This window comes from Schistocerca nitens, chromosome 3 (assembly GCF_023898315.1).
Source record: "Schistocerca nitens isolate TAMUIC-IGC-003100 chromosome 3, iqSchNite1.1, whole genome shotgun sequence".
Lineage (NCBI taxonomy): Eukaryota > Metazoa > Arthropoda > Insecta > Orthoptera > Acrididae > Schistocerca > Schistocerca nitens.
This window is the reverse complement of record NC_064616.1, coordinates 284370017-284393958: the sequence shown is the minus strand read 5'-3', so window position 1 is coordinate 284393958 and position 23942 is coordinate 284370017. Positions and strand designations below refer to the sequence as shown.

At 39.2% G+C, this 23942-nt stretch overlaps 1 protein-coding gene across 2 annotated transcripts in view; it reads left to right on the top strand.

Moving 5' to 3' along the window:
• Positions 1-23942, top strand: part of LOC126248253 (contactin) — a 163633-nt gene that overhangs the window by 60221 nt on the left and 79470 nt on the right. For both annotated transcript variants that reach the window (XM_049949104.1, XM_049949105.1), the window contains exons 9-13: positions 87-268; positions 5115-5405; positions 5543-5680; positions 5971-6111; positions 9592-9758. In XM_049949104.1, coding sequence (XP_049805061.1) covers positions 87-268; positions 5115-5405; positions 5543-5680; positions 5971-6111; positions 9592-9758 — 919 coding nt within the window. The remainder of the gene's footprint in view (positions 1-86; positions 269-5114; positions 5406-5542; positions 5681-5970; positions 6112-9591; positions 9759-23942) is intronic.

The window sequence follows — 23942 nt, the reverse complement described above, 5'->3', positions numbered from 1 at the left end:
GGGCATAAATTAAAAGTATACTTTTTAATTTGTTGGTAGGTTTTTCTCCAGTAATACATTGCTCTTGTTCTTCTTATGTATTATAGTCCAGTTCCTTCATACAACTGGACAAGGCGGGGTGCACACTTACCTCGTGGGGCTGTGCTGTCCAACTACAATAGAGTGCTGACAATACCTCGTGTCCAAGTTGAAGATCAAGGAGAATATGTATGTCATGTTCACAATGACCGAGCATCAATTGACAACGGTGTCATACTTACAATACAAGGTATGCCATGTGTAATACATGTTCTGTTGCTGGCTTGATAAATTTATGGTTTATTAAACAAATAATGAACATTACATTAGAATGTCAAGGTTAACGTTTGATGATCAGTGCATAAACTGCAGAAGATCCTGTAAATGACGCTTCCTTGAAGTGGATAGGTGTGTAATAAAGAAACAATGTTATAGTTTAGGAGATTTTGAACTGTATTGACAGTTCCCATTTTCTGTACCGTATTTGAATTACTATCCTAGTTGCATATGTCAGGTTATGTGAAATACAGTCTCAAGTGCACTCGCTATCAGAACCAGGCAGCAAACATATCTGAGACCGTCACCCACAGTGTGTGTTGCATTATTGTGCCAAAAAATGGAACTGTCAACTTGACAGAACACACTAAAATATATCTTTTATCAATCACACTGGAAAAACCTCACAAATTCAAGTTAGCTAATAATTACTATAATGATTACATTACCTGAATTGAGCTGTGGTGTTGGTTATGTCACACTGGACCTGTTTGAAGGATGTACAAATGAACTTTTGCATGATTTTTCAAGTTTCAAAAGAAGGTAATGGAAAAAATGTGTGGTTGCATTGCAGTCTCATATTTCACTAAGTTGATGGGATATTTCAGCTGATATAATTGTCAAATATTTTTTTATTGTATTCTACAGCTTTGATAAACTGTAGAAATAACAGTATATAACTCCATAAGCTTCTGTTTAAATTATTTTTTGATTTGTCACCAGTTTTGTTCAGAGACTATAATCCAGCACAGTTTGTGCTAACAGCAAGTGTTACATACATAACTCAATAAAGGACACAGTGTGAAAAATATAATGGTTATAAATGTACGTACATCTCCATGGCTAAACATCATTTGTAAATACACTGCCTGAAGTAAACATGAAGCACCCAGAAGACATGGTGGAATGACATTGTAACTTTATACGTGCAGACTACATCAGTGGGCAAGGAAATGATTAGAGTTGCAATACTCTGTGACAAGTAGAATGGCAACCAGAGTGCATTAGTCTTGACCATGGTTAGTGCTGTTACCAGGCCTGGTAAGGTAAGTAATGATCTTGAGAAATGTCAGGTATTGAACAACGAAGGGATGCCGCTTACTCCTGCGAGGAAACATTATCAACACCTGACAAGAGTTTGAAAGGGGCTTCCTTGTGGGTCTTCATTTGGCCAGGAGGTCAGATCATGCAGGATCCATGTTTGTGGGGCATTTGTATGTGACAATGGCCCAATGTTGGCAGTATGGGAACGTGAGTGCAGGCATACTCAGTGCCAAGTTTCCCGTCGACCACCACAAGGGAGGATTGCTGTACAATGCACAAAGCACATTGTAACCCTTTCACATCTGCACATGTCATCTGGGAACAAGTAATGGACTCCATTCGTCGGCTACTAGCAGCAACTGGACTTAGGAATTACTTACTGTCCAACGCATAAACTGCTGTTAACACCACAACACAAAGAGCTTTGGTTTTGGTGTGGTGCTGTGACGAGGTAGTGTGAACTGTCAATGAATAGTGTGGCATTGTGTTGAATAATGAATTGTGGTTTGGCACTACCTCAGACAGCCGTCACCAGCAAGTATGGTTGTGACCTGAGGAGAGGTCCCATTCTTCCGCTGGTCATTACGAAGAGTAGTGTGGGACCAGCTCGGACGTTCTCTTCATCCCATTGTGAGCGCCCAGAATATCAAGGATCAGTTACAATTGTTGTGGGCTGGGTTACATGAGGATGATGATGATGATGATGATGATGATGATTGATTTGTAGGGTGCTCAACTGCTCGGTTATCAGCGCCTGTACAAATTCACAACCTTTGCTCAGTCCAATCTCGCCATGTTCATGAATGATGATGAAATGATTAGGACAACACGAAGACCCAGTCATCTCGAGACAGGTGAAAATCCCTGACCCAGCCGGGAATCGAACCTGGGACCCCGTGTTCGGGAAGTGAGAATGTGACCACGAGCTGCGGACTCTGGGTTACATCAGGAGAGGATACAGTGTCCTTAGGACGCCCTTCGCAACTGAATCTACATCTACATATGTACTCTGCGAATCACCATATGGTGTATGGCAGAGGATACCTTGTACCATTACTAGTCGTTTCGTTTTCTGTTCCAGTCACCAAAAGAGGGAGTGGAAAAAATGACTATCTATGTGCCTCCACATGAGCCTTAATTTCTGTTATTTTCATAGTCATGATGCAAAATGTACATCAGTGGGAGTAGAATTGTTCTGGAATCACCTTCAAATACCAGTGCTCTAAGTTCTTTCAATAGTGTTTCAAGAGAAGATCATCATCTTTCCTCCAGGGATTTCTATATGAGTTCTGTAGTAGCCACCAGAAAGATCGCGGGAGGCGCACATTGGCACGGCGCGTCACGGGCGGTAGTTGCCGCAAAACTTGATACAGCGAGGGAGATATCCAAGACAAGAAGAGAGCACGACATACCTCTGCCTTGGCAACATGAAACGCCTGGAAATGCTGCCGAAGGCGATGTTCATATGCGTCCCAGTCCTCCGCCGTCTCGTCATACGGGGGAAAGGGAGGAGGGAACTGCGCCGGAGCAGACAGCGTGGAGAGCAACGCCGGAAGCACTTGTTTCATGGTGGCCATGAGTTCCGTCTGCTGCGCAACCAAAACTCGCACCAAATCCTCCATGCTGTGGAGAAACTGCGAAACCGGAACAACGACGCAACACGCGAAAGAATGATCCCATCCTCGTCGCCAATTGTGTAGTAACACTGTTCACGTTTACGTCGCACTTCACTTAGCGTAGACCGGGACTGTGTCCTAGGCATGCCCGATGTTGACTGACTGGGCACGGCCCGTGCTGCTGGAGTTGTTGTTGTTGTTCTTGTTGTTACGCCGGCAGAGGTCGCGTCCGAATTCTCGCGTGCCCTCTGGTGGACGGGACTCTACTTGCGGCAACTACCGCCCGTGACGCGCCGTGCCAATGTGCGCCTCCCGCGATCTTTCTGGTGGCTACTACAAGTTCACAGTGCATCTTCATAATATTCATGTGTTGATGGAACCTTCCAGTAACAAATCTAGCAACCTGCCTCTGAATTGATTCAGTGTCTTCCATTACCCTGACCTTGGAGAGAAAGGGGGGGGGGGCGGTTTCTCAAGAGTGGGTTGCACTAGTGTTCTATAAATGGTCTCATTCACACTTTCCCAACATTCTCACAATAAACCAAAGTCGACCATTCGCATTCCCTACTTCTGTCCTGTTTTTCCTACTCATCTGCAGTAAGTAAACATTTTTGTACATTTACAGCAAGCTGCTATTCAATACGTGAAATAGAAATTCTGTCTAAGTTATCCGGTGTTCTTGTGCAGTTGCTCAATGATTATATTTTCCAGTATACTAAAGCTTCATCAACAAACAATGTGTGCATACTTGTCAACAAACTATGTGTGCATACAGGTGAAAGAAGGAGCTACACTGTACTGATGGACTCGTACTGCTGCGTTCTTTGTAAATTTGACGCAGTTATATAATCTCTAAAATAACATAGTTTCATTTCGTTTTCTCCTCTCCTTCCGGATGCTACACTTTTTTGTCAGGAAGTGTATTATATTTTTGGTATTGTGATGTTTTTAGACATATGTATGTAACTCTTGCTGTTAACCCAAACTGCACTTACCTGTCTTTGACTGAAACTGGTCACACATTAAAAAACTAACTTAACAGCAGCTTATGGTGCTATATAATATCATTCACAGGAAGTGTCATAAAGTTAAGTCTCATTTTAATGGCATATTGAATATGTTTAACATTTTGGTACAGTTTTATTTTCAGGTATGTATGTTCTCGAAAAATTATATTTCTTGTCACACATTGCCTAGACAGTATACTTTCACACTGAAAATTCTAATGTAGGCCTCACTTATTTCTAACTATGTTATGTACCACTGCCTCCCATTTCATTTGCTGTCTATAGTTCACTCATAGTTTTGGGAGATGCATAAAAAAAAACATAAATGTTAAAACTTGTCTTTCTGCCTATGAGTTTAAGCAATTACAATCTTTTAAAATGCATAACTTTTACGGCTATTCCACAAATACCTACATTAGAAGCACAAAGCAAATGATAGTTTTTCTCTGTGCGTTTCAGCAGCAGTGCACGTATATAAAAGAAATTATACTACTTGTTTCATTTTAAATAACCAATATTATTAATGGCTTTATTTAGAACTAACACTTTATATTGTCAAGCAGATGGCTTACAAAGAGAATTGTAAGTTCATTTGTGAACTTCAGTTGTGCGTATTGTAATCTCAGATAAATCTTGACATTTAATAGGAACTGTAACGTGTCATTACGATTACTCGATCTGTCATAACAAACAGTAAAGGAATGCCGAGGTACCTCTATTTGTGATTTTTCACACTTGTATTGAACATTAGACAACTATCACTTGAGGAGGAGCAGATGATTAGTGACCGAGCGAGGTGGCGCAGTGGTAGCACACTAGACTCGCATTCGGGAGGACGATGGTTCAATCCCGTCTCCAGCCATCCTGCTTTAGGTTTTCCGTGATTTCCCTAAATCGTTTCAGGCAAATGCCGGGATGGTTCCTTTGAAAGGGCACGGCCGATTTCCTTCCCAATCCTTCCCTATCCCGAGCTTGCGCTCCGTCTCTAATGACCTCATTGTCGACGGGACGTTAAACACTAACCACCACCACACCACCAGATGATTAGTGTTTACTGTTTTGTCAACAACATCTGTCATTTAAGTTTAGGACTCTCAAGCTCTACGTGGCTTTTAGCTATATGTGCAGTATTAATATAAAAATTATTTTTCAGCTGAGCCAAACTTTACAATACCATTGGTTGACAGACACATGGATAAAAATTCAGACTTGACTTGGACTTGTGAAGCATTTGGAATACCAGATGTCACATACAGCTGGTTAAGGAATGGTGAACCTCTGGACGTTGAGAAACTACCAGGAGAAGATCGTGACCGGTACAGAATTGTTGACAATGTCTTGACAATTAAGAATCTCGATCCAGATCGTGATCAAGCTATGTACCAATGCAAAGCCAGGAATCAGCTTAAAGCCAAGTACTCTACAGCTCAGCTGCGTATCTTATGTAAGCTCGAGTGACATACATTTTCTAGTTTAGTGAACATGTAAATAAAAGCTAGCTTAAGGCAGGCATTATACAATTTTGAATTCATACATAATTGATCATAGTCACAACTGATACTTTTGTTTTTAAACTGTCAGCTCTGAAACCATCATTTAAAAAACGGCCACTTGAGCCAGAAACATATGCAGCAGAAGGGGGAAACATCACTATTAACTGCAATCCAGAAGCAGCTCCAAGGCCAAGTTTTGTATGGAAGAAAGACAGCTCTCAGATTGGTAAGACTCCTAAGTGAAACTAATACAACTTTCATTAATGACTGTTTTTTCCAGCTTTGTGGCCATGCTCATAATGAGCATGCATAAGATATCAATTTCTTGATATTGTACTTGAAGCTGGCTACAACTTGAGCTGAAGAACATTGTGTTGTTCAGTATGACAACTTTACATCAAAGTAACTGTATTTACAATTGTTACTTAACCTAACTTAAAGCGAGTAAGCAAGTAAAGGTTATATATATTATGGCCTTAATCTATTTTGAAATATCAATTCTTCAATACTTTTTAGGATCTGGAGGCCTCCGTGAAATTTTGAGGAATGGTGATCTTCTGATACGTTCCGTATCTCGTAATGATGAAGGCCTGTATACTTGTATTGCCGAGAATGAGTATGGCGTGGCTGAAAGCACAGGAAGGCTAATTGTTCTTCGTAAGTATTGTACTGTAGTGCTAAATTTTGGTTTCCTAAAACATTCGTCAGTTTTTCAAATTTAAAAGAAAGTTTAAGCAATACATCTGAAGGTCATGTTTACGTATTTACAAAGTAAATTAATATCAATTGGGCTGTTATCAATGCAAAACATTCAATGCTAGTTTTTGTTTTCATATGAACAGCCAACGGAAGGAGAGCGGAAAGGGGAGAGTTAATAGTGTCACTCACAATCAAAGGTTGGGAGAGGCAAGCTGATGGGGAGGAATTGTTGCAAAAAATGAAATGAAACCACCTGAAAGTCTACCTAGTTGATTCATCTTATTACATTTGTCTGCCCAGTGTAGCTTTACTTACAGTATTACACTTATTTGTACCTTACTACAATTGTGTTTTGGTCTGTGGTCCAGATCTTAATATAAACATCCTCAAAGTGGTTGAGTCTGTTTGTTGCAACTGACATGTGTCAGTGTTTTTATGGTGCCCAGTTATGCATTCCACCAATTCCTGGGGAAATTCATTCCCTGCACACATTGATCATGTGTAATTCATTAATTCTTTCAAAATTTGACCTGCTTTTCTATGAAGTGAAGTATTAGTGGAGTGGCTATTGATAGAGAGTACACAAGTAACTCACAGCTCTGCATATCTCCATTACATGTGAACTTCAGATAGTAGAAAGTGGGCAGATTCCGGAAAAAGTGTGCTGTTTGCATTATATTGTAGGAAGCAGTATGGAAGAATATTGAGTAAAGACTTAAGGATTCTGTCTGCTTCTGGAAAACACTGTTTCATGCCAGGTAGAGGATACGGAATACAAATATATGAGATGTGAATAGTACAGAGACATTAAACAGTCAGCATTACAACAAATTTGTCATGAAAAAAAAACTTTATAGGGTCAGTTTCTGAAAGTGATTATCCAGGTATTTCCACAAACTTTGGTAAATTTGTCAATACTTTGCATTATTGTATATCATCCCGATAATGAAGAATAATTTAAACTTATATGCAATATACACAGTACTCGAATTCCACAATGATATCTAATTCATCATGGGTTCATTTTGGAGCTGAAGTTTGATGCAGTACACTGAGCTGATGCTCTAACATTCATCGTGCTGAAGAAGAAATATATCTGTTTCTGGGCTGTACTGTTCTATGACCTGCAATAAACTGTTATTAGAAAGTTATTTTGACATCCAGGTGGTTCTTTAAGAACAGTTGATCTATCCATTGTCAACAACTGTTGCAAAATCAAATACGGTCACTGTAATGAAGTGGAAGAATTTAGTTAAATATTGTTTGCAGGGTTAGTTGGATGTGTGTAACCACAAGGTAAATCAAAATGAATACAGTGTTTACAAATGGCTGTAACTACTAATTAATTCATAGTGATACACCTGTAAGAATTTTCGAGAATGTGAAAGAATGTTCAGTTTTTTATGTACATTGTAGGTGTTCAATATAACTCCCATGTTTTTTCGGACAACATATAAGTAGTAATCCAATTTACGCCACATATTCTGAATGATATGTGGAGTCACTGACGTGAGCACATTAGAAATGCATATTTTCATTTCTGGAATTGTTTTCAGCAAAGGATGCACATACTTGAGGTCTTTCACATTACCCCATTAAAAAATCAGTATGTCAAAGTAAATGTTTGTTGAAATGCTTTGCTCAGTTAAGAAAACTGGACCATACAGTTTTGGTGCTGACATCACACAGAACACATTAATTTTTGGTGAGTCATGCTGATGTTCAGTTACATACAAAGACTTTTCTGTATCCTACATTTGAATGTTGAGCTTATAAACCTTACTACGTATGTGGAAGTGAGGCACGCAGCAAACGTTTTGTTCCTCCGTGGCTTCCAGGGTGGGCCAACTGCTTTTCATTTCTCTTTACATTGTCTGTAAGTCTTATTGGTGTATCACTATGTATTAAATAGTTATAGCTGTTTGTAATTGTTATATTCATTTTGAATTTCACTGTACATTCAAGAAATTATGTACAATTGAGGTGCAGTAGTATTTGTTGTGTAAGAGGGAAATGACCAATATCATTTCATGTAAAGAGGTTGAGAAACTAACTTATTTTCGTAAGCCAAACTGTGGTCAACCCCAAACTCTACTCCTAACTACTGAATATATTCTGCGCAACACAACCCTAATGATTCAGTACCTGAGACATTTGGAATCCCTCTCTCCCAGCACTGGCGCTTCTGATCTACACAGGTGGGAACTTTGTCTCCAGCATATTCTTCTTTCCCACAATCCCACAGGTCTACCACTAGTACTTTCCCTCCCTTCTACTACCCTCACACTCAATTTCCCTACCCTCACTTCTCCTCTACTATCATTTACCAAACCACTCTGTTTCATGGCTCAGCCTACTACTTACCTGAACTTCTCATTTATGGTGCTGCCAGCCTTAGCAAACAATTGTGCAGTAGCCATTACCAAATGCTTCGTGCGCTGCGCATTGCTTTGGGTTGCACATTGCCCATGATTTTAATTTCTTATTTAAAACTGAAAGAGACTAATCCTGGTTCATCGCAGGGTTTGAGTATGACTCTCACAACAGTGGAGGAAATCTGCAATGCCTACGGCCACATTTCAGTTCTGCTTTTGCAGAAGCACAAATCCCTGGTGTAGGCTGACTGTAGTTTAAGTTCTCATTTGTTTAGTCATGCTGCTGACTGCCACCGTGTAATGTACACATTGTAGCGACCTCAAAAGAAAACAGGTCTCAACATATTCCTATGAAGTACGAATAGAATTATTTTTGGTTCTACTCTAAGTTCATTCTGTAATGTTGTCGAGTAAGGGTCATATGGCTTTAAATACCCATGAAAGATCTCTGCAATATGCTAATCAGTGCTTTTATGTTACGGATTATAAATCAGTGTTCTTGAGATTTTGTAATTATCAAAATGGATTGGAAAAGAAAGATAATGATAAGAAACACCACAAATCAAGTGAGCACTTTGTTCATCTACAGTAAAATGCTACTGCTTCTCAACAGAAACAAACAAACAGAATCAAATATAGTTACAGCTGATTCTATTGTTCTATAAAAATTACTTCAAAATTGTTCGGGCTTTTGTGGCCACTTGACATGTTGCCTTTTGGCACTCATCTCTCGAGATGTTTTGCCATACAGACACTTAGTGGTGTTTCTGACATTTTGCTAGCACATTCCAAATCCTTACACTTGTATTTGACAAGCCTACTGGTCATTTTATATTATGTACTAAATTTGAATAGATACTGATTTGTGGGCTTCTTGCTGTCTCTCATACTCAGCATATGAAAACTATTAAGTTGAAATCGGAAAGATGATAAAATATGGTGAAAGTAAGAATATTTGCTGTACCTCATAATGTCAGAACAGCTTCACCTATTTTCTAAGAGGTTCAGATTTTCATTCGCCAGTTTAATAATAATGTACTAATGTATATTTCAACTCTCTTAGGTGGTCCACACTTTATTCAAAAAATGGTTCCCGTAGCACACACTGCCGTGGAGCGTGACATGGAACTGCGATGCCAGGCAGTTGCAGAGGAAATACTTGATGTCGCTTATATTTGGACTCATAATGGGCTTCGTATTAGAGACTCCGACCCAAGTGCAACTCGAATGGTATGTTATTTTTATGTTTTTATTTTAGGAGGTAAGAAGGTAAACACTGGTTGGTGACTATAGACTCTTTTTTCCTTGGTATTATTTTACAGTAATTTACAATGTATTAGTATTTTTTCATATTACTAAAATCAGTAATATCCTAATTTGCACATTTTTGGGAATTTGCAAATTTGTGAAAGGATTCTTTAAATCTGGTAAAGATTTCCAGCATTTAAAGTTCACATCATAATGACGGTCTTTCCGTACCTTATACTGGGCATCCCAGGAAGAATGGCCTGTATTTAGGGATATACCAGGAACAATCATTCGAAACAGTAAAGTGTAGTAAACATGGGATCTGCAATGCATACCTTAGGAACTACGAGCACTTCTTCATCTTTGATACTGTGAAACAAATCTCTTCTACTGCATGCTCTTTGCTTTCCAAATTTGAGGAGGAGGTAATATGGACCAAAACAAAACAAAAGAAAGTCAAGTAATCATGGGCTCTAAAGTGCATACCTAGAGAACAATGAGCACTTACTCAGTTGAAGAGCTGTTTCTCATAGTATCAAAGAGGAGCAAGTGCTCATAGGTATTAAGGTATGTGTTTTAGAGCCCATGTTAACCAGACTTTTTTGTTTTGAATTATCGTTCCTGTCATGTCCATGAATAATGACCATTCATCCTAGGACATTTGGTATATCACATCATTGACCACCCTATGTCCTAGATCTTCACATGCATCCTTACCCACATATGCTTGGTAAATATCCCATGTATATTTAGCTACTTTCCTTCTTTGGGGAAGGCATTCCCTATTTCAGTTTCCTAAACATTTCTGTGACAGCTCGTCCTTCTGTAGTCTCCCATTATATTTTATTACACTACATTTGCTTTAACAGGTTTCTCTGTGGAAATGATCTTTTATCCCTGAAGCATACTCCAACTCTAGTCATACAGGGGACAAACAAGCATTTTCTTTTCTTTTTTTTTCAGAGTTTTAAACATAGCTGCTTGGTTCAGTGACTGTTTATAAACTAAAGTTGAAATATATGAGCCCTTGGTCACAATTTTTAGTCTTCTTGACCAGGTTTCAACACTTCTATGAGTGCCTTCATCAGAAATTAAATATTTAAAGTAGCCTATAACACAAGTACAAATTTACAGGAAAAAAGATTTTTATATAAAAGTGTAAGTATTGTCTAACAGTACAAGAAAGAAACAGTACTTACATGTCACATATAAAATAAATATCAAGCCAGAAAGGCTTTAGTCACAATTTTTTTTTTTTTTAAAAGAATACATGAAAGGCGAGCCACTGTGGGTTGCTCATACCTTTAAAACCACAGATAGCAACAGACTGAGGCGTCCGCGTTAGTAAGTGTGGGCAGATCCGCGTTAGCCAGCACAGGCAGGTGAACATTACACCAAGAGTGCCATGTAGTAGCCGTAGATATAAGTAGGTTACTTAACATCTAAAATATAGACAGCTCAATGTTAAAATGAATAGTACATGAACTCACAGGCAAACTTTTGTTTGACAACAGCAGACATGGTAGCTTTTTGCTTATGTAAAAGCATAGAAATATGGTTTGGAGACTGAAAACTGATTAACAGTACAAAAAGAAGCAGTACTTACACATGACATATAAATTAAATATTAAGCGAAAAAGCTTTAGTCATAATTCTAATGTAGAATGCGTAGAAATTTGGAAATTTGTGGTAAAGTCTTATGGGAGCAAACTGCTGAAGTTATCGGTCCCTAAAGAATGCATGGAAAGCAAGCCAGTGCGGACTGCTCTCATATGTCTAGCTACGGGTAGCATCAGACTGAGGTGCCCGCGTTAACAACTGTGGGCAGGTGAACATTGCACCGACAGTGCCATCTAGTAGCTGCAAGTACAACCTGGCTACTTAACATTCAAATAAAGACAGACGAACATTATGATGAACATTATTCAGTACATGATATAAAAGGCAATATTTTGTTTAACAGCGGCAGATAAAGTAACGTTTTATCTACATCAGAGCTTAGAAGTACAGTTCAAATATGAAAACATCATTATAGAAAATACAAAAAGGGCTGAATGACACAGCCTGTAGAAAATGATATAACATGAAATACAGCCAATAAACCATTTAATAAATGAAAAATTATGAGCTGACTTAGATGGAAAAAACAAAAGTAAAAATATCTTCAACGGTATAAAGCCATTACTTGACATTTAATTTCGGGTTTCGTCTTGCAGTTACCAAAATGTTTTTTCCATCTAAGTAAGCTCATAATTTTTCATTTATTAAATGGTTTATTGGCTGTATTTCATGTTATATCGTTTTCTACAGGCTGTGTCATTCAGCCCTTTTTGTATTTTCTGTAAAGATGTTTTCATACTTTGAACTGTACTTCTAAGCTCTGATGTAGACAAAATGTTACTTTATCTGCTGCTGTTAAACAAAATATTGCCTTTTTCATCATGTACTAAATAATGTTCATCATAATATTTGTCTGTCTTTATTTGAATGTTAAGTAGCCAGGTTGTACTTGCAGCTACTAGATGACACTGTCTGTGCAATGTTCAATTGCCCACAGTTGTTAATGCAGGCACCTCAGTCGGATGCTACCTGTAGCTAGACATATGCAAGCAGTCCGCAGTGGCTTGCTTTCCATGCATTCTTTAGGGACCGATGACTTCAGCAGTTTGGTCCCATAAGACCTTACCACAAGTTTCCACACATTCTACTTTAGAATTGTGACTAAAGCTTTTTCGCTTAATATTTAATTTGTATGTGATGTCTAAGTACTGCTTCTTTTTGTACTATTAATCAGTTTTCAGTCTCCTAACCGTATTTCTATGCTTTTACATAAGCAAAAAGTAACCATGTCTGCTGTTGTCAAATGAAAGTTTGCCTGTGAGTTCATATACTAAATACTGTTCATTTTAGCATTCAGCTGTCTAAGCTGTTAAGTAGCCTGCTTATATCTATGGCTACTAGATGGCACTCTTGGTGTAATGTTCACCTGCCCACACTTGCTAATGCAGGCGCCTCAGTCTGTTGCTACCTGTGGCTTTATAGGTATGAGCAGCCCACAGTGGCTCACCTTTCATGTATTCTTTTTAAAAATACTTTGTGACTAAAGCCTTTCTGGCTTGATATTTATTTTAGATGTGACATGTAAGCACTGTCTCTTTCTTGTACTGTTATATAAAAATCTTTTTTCCCATAAATTTGTACTTATGTTATAGGCTACTTTAAATATTTAATTTCTGATGAAGGCACTCATGGGAGTGTTGAAACCTGGTCAAAAAGATTAAAAATTGTGACCAAGGGCTTATTAGGTTCAACTTTATTTTATTTTGTACCATTTTTTGCACCCTTTAGTTCTATTATTAATGTATACAGAAACTTACATGCCTTGTTTTCCACCTCACTTATGTGCAGACCCAAATATAGTTTCCCTGCACTCAGGAGTTACACACAGGCAGTGGCATTCTCAAGTTGCTGTGATGTCATCTGGTTCCAGTTTGTATACATACATTTTATCCTACTGCTATTTGGGAATATTACCACTTTACTGCCTCAGGACAGCCTTCTATTTTTGCCACCTGTGATGTGAAGTTCCCCATTGCCACCTATTTTCTTTGGTGTAGGTATACTGTGATCCAACTTATTACTCTTCCGTCTAGTTCCATCTTCACAGTTTATTCAAGTCAATTTACTTTATCAAGAGCTTCTGAGAGATCAGTTGTGGTCCTCTCATTCCTAACAATACTTGCTAGAAACCATCTAGCTGTGACGCACATGAAAACCTCGATCTTTGTGGAATCACCCTCTTATATGGGGTGAATCAAAATTTGCACACTCAGGTGCCATAGCATGCTTCCTTGTGTATTGAAAGTACAAAAATTTCACAAGCAAAATGTTATTCTGTATGTATATTTGACAGAAAATGGAAGTAGAAAAGGCAGTTTAGCAATACTGTAGTCACATATACAACAAGTATTTTTGTTTGGTACTGTGTGACTGTGCTGCACGTGTAACACAGTAGGTAGAGTTTTGTGTTACAATACTTGAGATTAAGAGTACAGTTCCTGCATGAAATGGTGTCTGGTTTCTTAAGCATTATACAGCAATGGCAGCAGATCTTACACAAAACACATAAATGAGTGTGCAGTCATTTTATTGTTCCACTTTAATGAAGTATTTTCCGTTAAAATGTTTATTCTGTTCTCTTCCATGGACTTGGGCACTCCATGCCTTCCAGTTCATTGTCAGCTTTGTTTCCCGCTTTTTTTTTTTTTTTTTTACCACTTCCCTCAAAATAAAAATCGTCTTAATCTAACCTCTCTACATCTATCCTAGGTAGTTCCCCCCACAACCATGCAAGTCACATTGTTTAAGTATTTTGTTTCGCACTATTTCATCCTTTAAATTCAAATCCAGTTTTCATGATACCTGCCTGTCATAAGTTCATTCAGTTAGGAGATTACGTCACCAGTGGGTTAGCAACACTATTACTATATTTGTCATCATCAGGGTGTAACTAATTATGTCTTTCAGCTTTCAAATCAACAGCTATTTTTACTGAATGTAGTACGTATGTATCTGTGTTTAACATGATAAATTTTGTAGCTATTTCTGCCCTATGACAGATGATTAATTTTAACTGATTATTACTCTTAAAGAAAATTTCGACATGTCTGACCAATAATTTGCTATGGTCAATATTGAAAACACTCTAGTTGTAGTATGTGTATTGTTTAAAAAACAGTACATTCCACAACATTATTGGGCAGATCAAAACTGGAAAATAAATAATGAGTAACCATAGACCCCGAATAGGACTCTAGTATTCAAACGCAAAACTGTCCCACTGCACAAACTGGGCAGCACAGCTAACCAATATTGAATGGAGATACTTGTTGTACACGTGATTACACAGTGTTGATTTTTTTGTATCGAACATATGTGAAGGGCAAAATTCGGTTAGGGGCAATCTTATACTGTTTGTATGCAAGGAATTGCACTGTGGTGTTTTAAGTGCGCCATTCTTGGTTCACCTTGTATATCTGTTTGCAATTATTTCATATATTTTACTTATGATACAGTAAATCTAACTGGTGTGTAGTTTCTGTTCTCCTCCATTCCCTTCCCCTTGCAGACAGCTTCTTACCCATTGATTGAATATTTCAGATGGATACCCTCACATTTGGTTTGCACCCACTAAACATATTCACAGTACTGTTGCTTTATGGCCCTTCTCTCCTCAGTAGTGTCTGACTTCAACTCGGCTTTAGCAAAAATGCATTCATTGTCAGCCATTGTATTTTTGAAACTAATTGCTGATAGCTCTCTCCCAGATTAGTGTAGTTGTTATGAGTTGATCATTTTCCTATGAGTCCACTTTTCCGTCCCAAGCTGTTCCTGACATATTTACTTCACCCAATTATTACACTTCTACCTTCTGTCAATTATACTGTCATCTCTTGCTGTCTTTGCACTCTGAAGCAAATAATAAAACAAGTAATTAAAATTATTTATGCAAATAAAGTACTGTGGCCCACTGGTATTACTACTGTGAAAGCTATCTCACAACTGGTTCTCCAATAGCTACTCTTCTGCACATTTGCCCCATTTAAACTACTTGATTTTATCTTAATTATTCATTCATTCATCTAGGAATCATCTTAAAATGATGTAGGATTTGTCATCATAATACAGTGAAAATAAATATATACAATCTTATCTGAAGTATCTGGACAACTATTAGTGGACATTAATATGCAGTGTGTCCACCCTTCACCTTCATGGTGGCTTGAATTCTGCTGGGAACACTTTCAATGAAATGTCTTAATGTCTGTGCAGGGATAGCAGCCCATTCTTCCTCAAGACCCAAAACTAGAGGAGGTAGGGATGTTGGACACTGAGGTCTGGAGCAAAGTCGACACTGTAATTCATCGTGGAGCTCTGGGTAGGCCAGCCCATTTCAGGAATGTTATTTATGATAGGATACATTGTCATGCTGATGTAAACAGTTATCATCTCCGAATTGTTCCTCTGCTGTACAAAGTACACTGCGCTCTAACGTTTGTTTTCATCCTTCCGCATTTCGTGGCTTCATAAGAGCAGTAAGGAGACCACAAAAAAACACCCACATACCCTAACGCCCCCTACTCCATATATCACTGTTGGCACTGTGGCAGGTAACGTTCTCTGGACATTCGCCAAACATAAGCACTTCCATCAGATTGCCATAGCATACAGCATAATTCATCAATCCAAATCAGTCATTTCCAGTCACCAACTGTGCAGAAGTATTGCACTTTACGCCACCTGATTTGTCGCTTAACGTTGACTACAGAAATGCATGGCTTATGAGGAGCTGCTCGACCATTGTACTCTATTCTTTTTAAACCTTTCACGGCTGTGGACAGGCGTGTACGCCTGGCAGGTAGAGTGCCCAGATAGCTGTGGGTGTGTGTGTACACCTGGCAGGTAGAAGGGCCAGATGGCTAAGGGCATTCATTTACACCTGGCAGGCAGGAAGGCCTTTGAAGGCTGAGTGCAGGAGCAGGTGAACATGCACAAAAGAGTGGTGACTCACTGTTCTCCACATTTCAACATTCCTGCCAATGCTGTCGTTATCTGCTTCTCTGTGTAATGTCGGAAAGCATTACAGATTTCACCTGTTCTTATTTCATTTCTGCTTAAGAATTGATTGAGTAGATTTCCTAACATACACAAGGGAAATAACACAAACATATATAATGTGAAGAGCATGAAGTATCCTAATGAACTGACATATCAGGTTTACAAAAGAACAGAGTAGCAAAATACTTGCAGGTTCTAAGCAGCTCTGGTGACCACACGGAATAGACAATGGTTTGCACACCCAAGTAACTGTAATTTGATTTCCTAATCTGCAAAATACATGATAAAAACATATATAATGTGAAAAGTAAACTAAACTCCATCCGAACAGGCCTTGGAAGGCCGAACAGTACCGACCGGCCACCCTGTTACCTTAACCCACAGGCATCACTGGATGTGGATATGGAGGGGCATGTGGTTAGCACACCGCTCTCCCAGCCGTATGTCAGGTTACAAGACCGGAGCTGCTACTTCTCAATCAAGTAGCTCCTCAGTTTGCCGCACAAGGGCTGAGTGCATCGCACTTGCCAACAGCACTCAGCAGACCAGATGGTCACCCATTGAAGTGCTAGCCCAGCCCGATAGTGCATATAATGTGAAAAGGTAGGAATTATTCTACACATCTCACGTATCAGATTGTGCAAAAGGCAAGCAGTGCAGCAAAATATGTGCAGTTTCTCAGCAACACTTTATGCTATGCAGACCAGAAGCAGTCCAATTTTCAGTGTCTTTCTAGGAACTGGTCACTTTAAAAGATTATATCTTGAAATGTATTGGTCCAATACTAATGAGTTTTTTATAATTTACAGGCATGTATATTTCTCGTGTAAATCTCAAGTTATAGAATTTTCCAGTCGCAAGTAAAGAAATTTTTATAATTTTTGTAAACTAACTTTTTCTCAGACCCGTATAAACTTTTAATAGAAACCTTGGATTAGTTTGAAAGTTCTCTTTCATGGTTATCAAAAACAGCAACTACTGTGATTGTACAGTGTGATTCTGATTTTATAAAAAAAATATTATTGAAGTTTGGTTCTATGCACACCGTAATGTGCGATTAGACGACAGTGGCTGAAGCTTGCAGCAGTTCTAGGGCTAAGTCAGCCATCTGCAGATTTGTTACTCATGTGACATCCAGTGCCTAGTCCATGTTCGTCATCTCTCAACTCTCCTGATGAACTCATTCTGCTGTTCTTGCTCGTCTATTAGATAACACAGTACTCCCTGCCTCCTTTTATACTTGCGAATCCACCTCTCATGACATCTAGTGGTCAATTCTGCATTACATAGAAGTGTCTGGTTGCTTTTGATCAGATAGTGTGCAATTGTGCTTTTCTGAAGTGGATGATAGGTGGTCAGTCGTGGCTTTGATGAAGGAATCATCCCAACATTTATAGATTTACCTATTCTTAATGTGACAGAGTTGCTTTCCCTCTTTATACTGATTGCATACTATTTGTTTTCTTTATATTCAGTGTTAATTTATTATGTACTGTCGAATCATAAACATCCTTGAGGTTTCATTTGCTTTCTGCAATAGGAGCTTTGGTGTTTTATCAGTGAGTATGATGTTGTGTCATCAGCAAAGAGAACTTTTTCTCTGTGTGTCGTACTATCTCAAAAGTCATTGATAAACAGGATGCATAAAAAAAAATGCATACACAGTTTGAACTGTCATAGAAAATTTATTTCCAGTTCTACAAGAAGTGGAAAGATTAAAGTCCAGATTGAAAAGTAAATGTATTTTCTTTCTTTGAAGGTAATGTAACTGGAGAAAAATACCTAACAGTGCTTGTTGATTCCATATTCCCTGCCATTCATGCATTATAGCTAATGACAGTTTTATTACCAACAAGATACCACCCCTCCGCACTGTCATATGAGCATACCTGGATCAAAATTTACCAGGCCAGGGGCAATTGCATTACCTCCACCCTCTCCAGATCCTGTGCTGCTCGATTTCTTCTTATGGGCCACAGTAAAAAGTTACGTTTGCAAACATAAACCGCATAACCTGAACAAACTTTAGAATGAGAGTCAAATGGTCTCTGCACTTGGTTATGATGTACGGAGTCAGTGGTGACGTACTCAGAGATGTATTGATGTTGAAGGCCACCATTTTGAACATTTATCAGAAAGAAAGTACTTTACTTTTCAGATTGCACTGTAGTCCTACCATTTCTAGAAATTTAACCTTGTAGAGTGGGTAATAAATTTTCTCAGGTGGCTCAAAAGTGTGTGGTTTTTTATGCAGCCTGTATATTAAGAGCATACCTGGGCTCAGTACACTATGCTATGTTTTTATGTCTCTTGTGTGCCTGTTGTTTTACTAAAATTGTATCACCAGCAGACAAGCGAACTCTCTCTTCTATTTGTACCCTATTTTCCAGGTAATTCTTGGACTATTTGTGTGCTATTCCTCTTACACATAGTGCTTCTAGCTTGTTTAATAATATTTCGTGGTCAGGAGTGTCAGAAGCATTGAATAAGTTTAAGAAAATGCCTGTAACACAGACATACCTGTCAAGAGCTTCAAGTACTACATCCACAGCTCGTGGTCTAGTGGCTAGCATTCCGCCTCTGTATCATGAGGTCCCAGGTTCGATTCCTGACCAGGGTGGGGATTTTTTCTGCTCGGGGGCTAGGTGTTTGTGTTGTCCTCATCATTTCATTAGCATTCGTGGAAGTGGTGACACTTTAACTATATACAGGGCTATTACAAATGATTGAAGCGATTTCATAAATTGACTGTAGCTCCATTCATTGACATATGGTCACGACACACTACAGATACGTAGAAAAACTCATAAAGTTTTGTTCGGCTGAAGCCGCACTTCAGGTTTCTGCCGCCAGACCGCTCGAGAGCGCAGTGAGACAAAATGGCGACAGGAGCCGAGAAAGCGTATGTCGTGCTTGAAATGCACTCACATCAGTCAGTCATAACAGTGCAACGACACTTCAGGACGAAGTTCAACAAAGATACACCAACTGCTAACTCCATTTGGCGATGGTATGCGCAGTTTAAAGCTTCTGGATGCCTCTGTAAGGGGAAATCAACGGGTCGGCCTGCAGTGAGCGAAGAAACGGTGGAACGCGTGCGGGCAAGTTTCACGCGTAGCCCGCGGAAGTCGACGAATAAAGCAAGCAAGGAGCTAAACGTACCACAGCCGACGTTTTGGAAAATCTTACGGAAAAGGCTAAAGCAGAAGCCTTACCATTTACAATTGCTACAAGCCCTGACACCCGATGACAAAGGCAAACACTTTGAATTTTTGGCGCGGTTGCAACAGCTCATGGAAGAGGAAACTTGTTTTCAGTGATGAAGCAACATTTTTTCTTAATGGTGAAGTGAACAGACACAATGTGCGAATCTGGGCAGTAGAGAATCCTCACGCATTCGTGCAGGAAATTCGCAATTCACCAAAAGTTAACGTGTTTTGTGCAATCTCACGGTTTAAAGTTTACGGCCCCTTTTTCTTCTGCGATAAAAACGTTACAGGACACGTGTATCTGGACATGCTGGAAAATTGGCTCATGCCACAACTGGAGACCGACAGCGCCGACTTCATCTTTCAACAGGATGGTGCTCCAACGCACTTCCATCATGATGTTCGGCATTTCTTAAACAGGAGATTGGAAAACCGATGGATCGGTCGTGGTGGACATTATGATCAGCAATTCATGTCATGGCCTCCACGCTCTCCCGTCTTAACCCCATGCCATTTCTTTCTGTGGGGTTATGTGAAAGATTCAGTGTTTAAACCTCCTCTACCAAGAAACGTGCCAGAACTCCGAGCTTGCATCAACGATGCTTTCGAACTCATTGATGGGGACATCCTGCGCCGAGTGTGGGAGGAACTTGATTATCGGCTTGATGTCTGCCGAATCACTAAAGGGGCACATATCGAACATTTGTGAATGCCTAAAAACACTTTTTGAGTTTTTGTATGTGTGTGCAAAGCATTGTGAAAATATCTCAAATAATAAAGTTATTGTAGAGCTGTGAAATCGCTTCAATCATTTGTAATAACCCTGTAAAGATTGGTAATTTGTACGGTCACTGATAACTGCGCAATTGAATATCCCACAAACCAATCATCTTCATCCTCAAGTACCACTTTTTTGAACTTCTGTAATGGCTGATATTGTACTTCTTCCCCTTCCAAAACCAAACTGTGTTTCTGTGTAAAGGTTATATTTATTCATTTAACTCATTAGTCTGTCTTCCATGAATGATACAATTATTTTTGAGTGCGTAGAGATTAGTTATAATGGCCTGTAGTTTTCAGTCTCTCCACATTCCCTGCCTTTAGTAAGAGCTTAAGGTGTTCCGGAATAGTACCTGAACTAAGGGTCTCATTTATTATACAGTGCTGGAAAAAAATGTAGCACACTCAGATGTAAGGCCATCTTATTGACAAGTGGTGTGGCAGGTAGTTCATCATTGTAGGAGTATATTTTAACAAATAAATTCAGACCAAATGAAACACACGTCACAATAACGCGCACCCAAACCGTTGCATCAGTACACAGTATACCCCTCTCCGACATCAATACAGGCATATATTCTTGCATGCAAACAGTCCTAAAGGTGAAACTTCCTGCCAGATTAAAACTGTGTGCCCGACCGAGACTCGAACTCGGGACCTTTGCCTTTCGCGGGCAAGTGCTCTACCATCTGAGCTACCGAAGCACGACTCACGCCCGGTCCTCACGGCTTTACTTCTGCCAGTACCTCGTCTCCTACCTTCATAAAGGTGCTAAATGGCATCCTGCAATAGATTCTCCCAAACATCTTGCATGATTCGTTGCAGTTACACAATGGTTCTTACAGGCTCAGGTGAATGAGTAAGATCCTGCTTCACCATATTTCATACGTGTTCAGCTGCCAAGAGATCTGGTATCTTGATGGCTAGGGCAGTTGTACACTTCAAAGAGCACATTGTGTCATAGCAGCCATATGTGAATGATCGTAGTCCTGCTGAAAAAGTGCATCATATTTCTATCGAAGAAATAGTAGTAGCAGGGGGATAACAACTTGTGCAGTGTAGCAGGCACTGGTTACTTTACTCTGCAGAAACACAAAATGTGGGAACGGGTTGTAACTGATGGCCCTCCATACCATGAAATATGAGGTGGGATCTGTGTGTTGTGGGCGAATGCAGTCTGGAATAGAGCACTCGCCAGGTCTGTGCTACACGCATGTGTATCCATTGCTCGTATACAGACAAATCTACTCTCATCACTGAAGACAACAGAGCAGCATTCCACATTCCAGTAGACTGTTTTGTGACACCAGAATAGCCTTGCATGATGCTGTTGTGTTGCCAGTGGTAGCCTGTTTAGAGGCACATGTGATCTTAGTCCTCCTGCAAGCAGATGGTTCCCAATATCCCTTGGTGACACAGCGGGTGCAAAATGTGTCCAGATTTGTTCCCTGAATGATGTTAGGTCAGTCTCCCCAAAAATTAGTTTAAACAATGTGCAGAATTTAGGGCCTGTAGCATCTAAATTGTATTCCATGTAGACTTAAAGCCTGTCTTTGTGGCCTTATTATCTGAGAGTGATGATAAGAGAGACCAAAATCTTTTATTAATACTTTACACTGTTCCCTGTCAGTACCTGTGAGTACATGGCCTAAGATTGATGCTGAACTTCTTAATACCCTATATTTGAGACAGTTGCAGTGGGCTGGGTGCTGCAGCTTTGTGCGTGTATCTCAACCAATTACATAATGCAATTTTGTAAACATCTGTATGGCAATGACCCAGTGTTGTTGTAGCTGTATAGATGACTATTGGTTTCCACTGCAGCTGTTAGCACTGCACAGGTTAAAGCTGGCAACAGTGGCTCTATCAGATCTTATTAAGCTGACTTGACTATAGTAGCTGCGTTTATCATTTGTGCTATATCAAAATACTGTGTGTGTGTGTGTGTGTGTGTGTGTGAGAGAGAGAGAGAGAGAGAGAGAGAGAGAGAGAGAACAAGTGTGGTCCAGTGTAAGAGAGGGTCTAAGGTTCCAGTCACATCAGGTTAAATAAGAAAGTATTCAGAATATTTAGGAAGTTATCCCTAATTTCCCGTGTTAATATTCATGCGTCCACATATTGTTACGTTAGTTTTGGGGGCTGAGACACTTTCTAGGATTTAGTTAATGTGTTAAGAAAGTGTTGGCATTATCACTTGGTGAGTGCTACATGCACAGAATGATGACTTCTTATGGACATCAAGCTTTATGACGTCAGTGGCTACCAATTCAAAATGTTTATATACACTAACTGTGATCAAATCTTCTTCAGCTTTAAAATGTATGTCACTTTTGATATAAACTTACTACTAAACTCTCACCATAGCCGTTCCCTGGGAGATGTATGACAGTTACTGCTATTCGTACTCATGATTAAATTTTACAAGATTTTTTTATAAACATAGTGACATAACGGCATGGTTCACAGCAAATAACAATGCCGCTGTCTTCCAATTACCTGTGGGTGCTAATAATTGCCTTATGTAATTACAAACATGATAGCCTTGCTTAATTCTTAAGTGATAAATGTAAACTGAGTGAGCACGTATTTCCCTAATAATTACAAACTATGGTAGTGATATAAAATTGCTCGTTGTTAGTCTTTTGATGTTAACCAAATTGAAAAGAAACCTCTTCTAAGATTGCATTATTTACATCTATAGTGTTATGTTTAGAAGTAAGATAAACGTGTTTATGCTCACTTTGGCTGTAATATTAGGTATGTCATCTAACAGTAAAACCTTAGCTACACTTGTGTTGCTGTGTGGAATTGAGTTATCTATCCCTAAATAATCCAATAAAAATAAACTACAAGCAGCGGAAACGAGATTTCTTTGGAAAGTCAGAGGTGTTACCAGGGAAGACCATGTAAGAAATGAAGATATTAGGAATGATCAATCAGTGGAAAATCCAGGACGGAATGTAACAATATTATGAAAAGGATAGTTGCTACTCACCATATAACAGAGATACTCTCAGATAGGCACAACAAAAAGACTGTCACAAAATGAGCCTTAGGGCAACAAGGCCACGCATACACATTCATTCACTCACTCACACACTTGACCACGGTCTCTGATAGCTAGCTGCCAGATTCTTCAGCTGCCAGAGACTGTCGTCGTGTGTGTGTGTGTGTGTGTGTGCGTGCGCAAGCGCGCGCGTGTGTGTGTGCACGCGCGTGCATTTTATCTTTTTTCAACAAAGGCCTCATTGGCCAAAAACTCATTTTGTGACAGTCTTTTTGTTGCGCCTATCTGCGACTTAGAATCTCCGCTATATGGTGTGTAGCAACTACCCTTTTCATAATATTGATATTAGGAATGAACTAGATATTCATAATATTAATGAAAAGATTGAAGAGAATAAAACATTACTGAAACATCACCTACAAAGAATGAATACAAAGAGAATCTCACATCAGGCCATGCTGTACCAGCCTAGAGGAAGAAGTGATGTGGGAAAACCCAGAACAAAGTGGCAGTTACAAGTGAAGACAGAACAGGCACAAGTACCTAAACCTT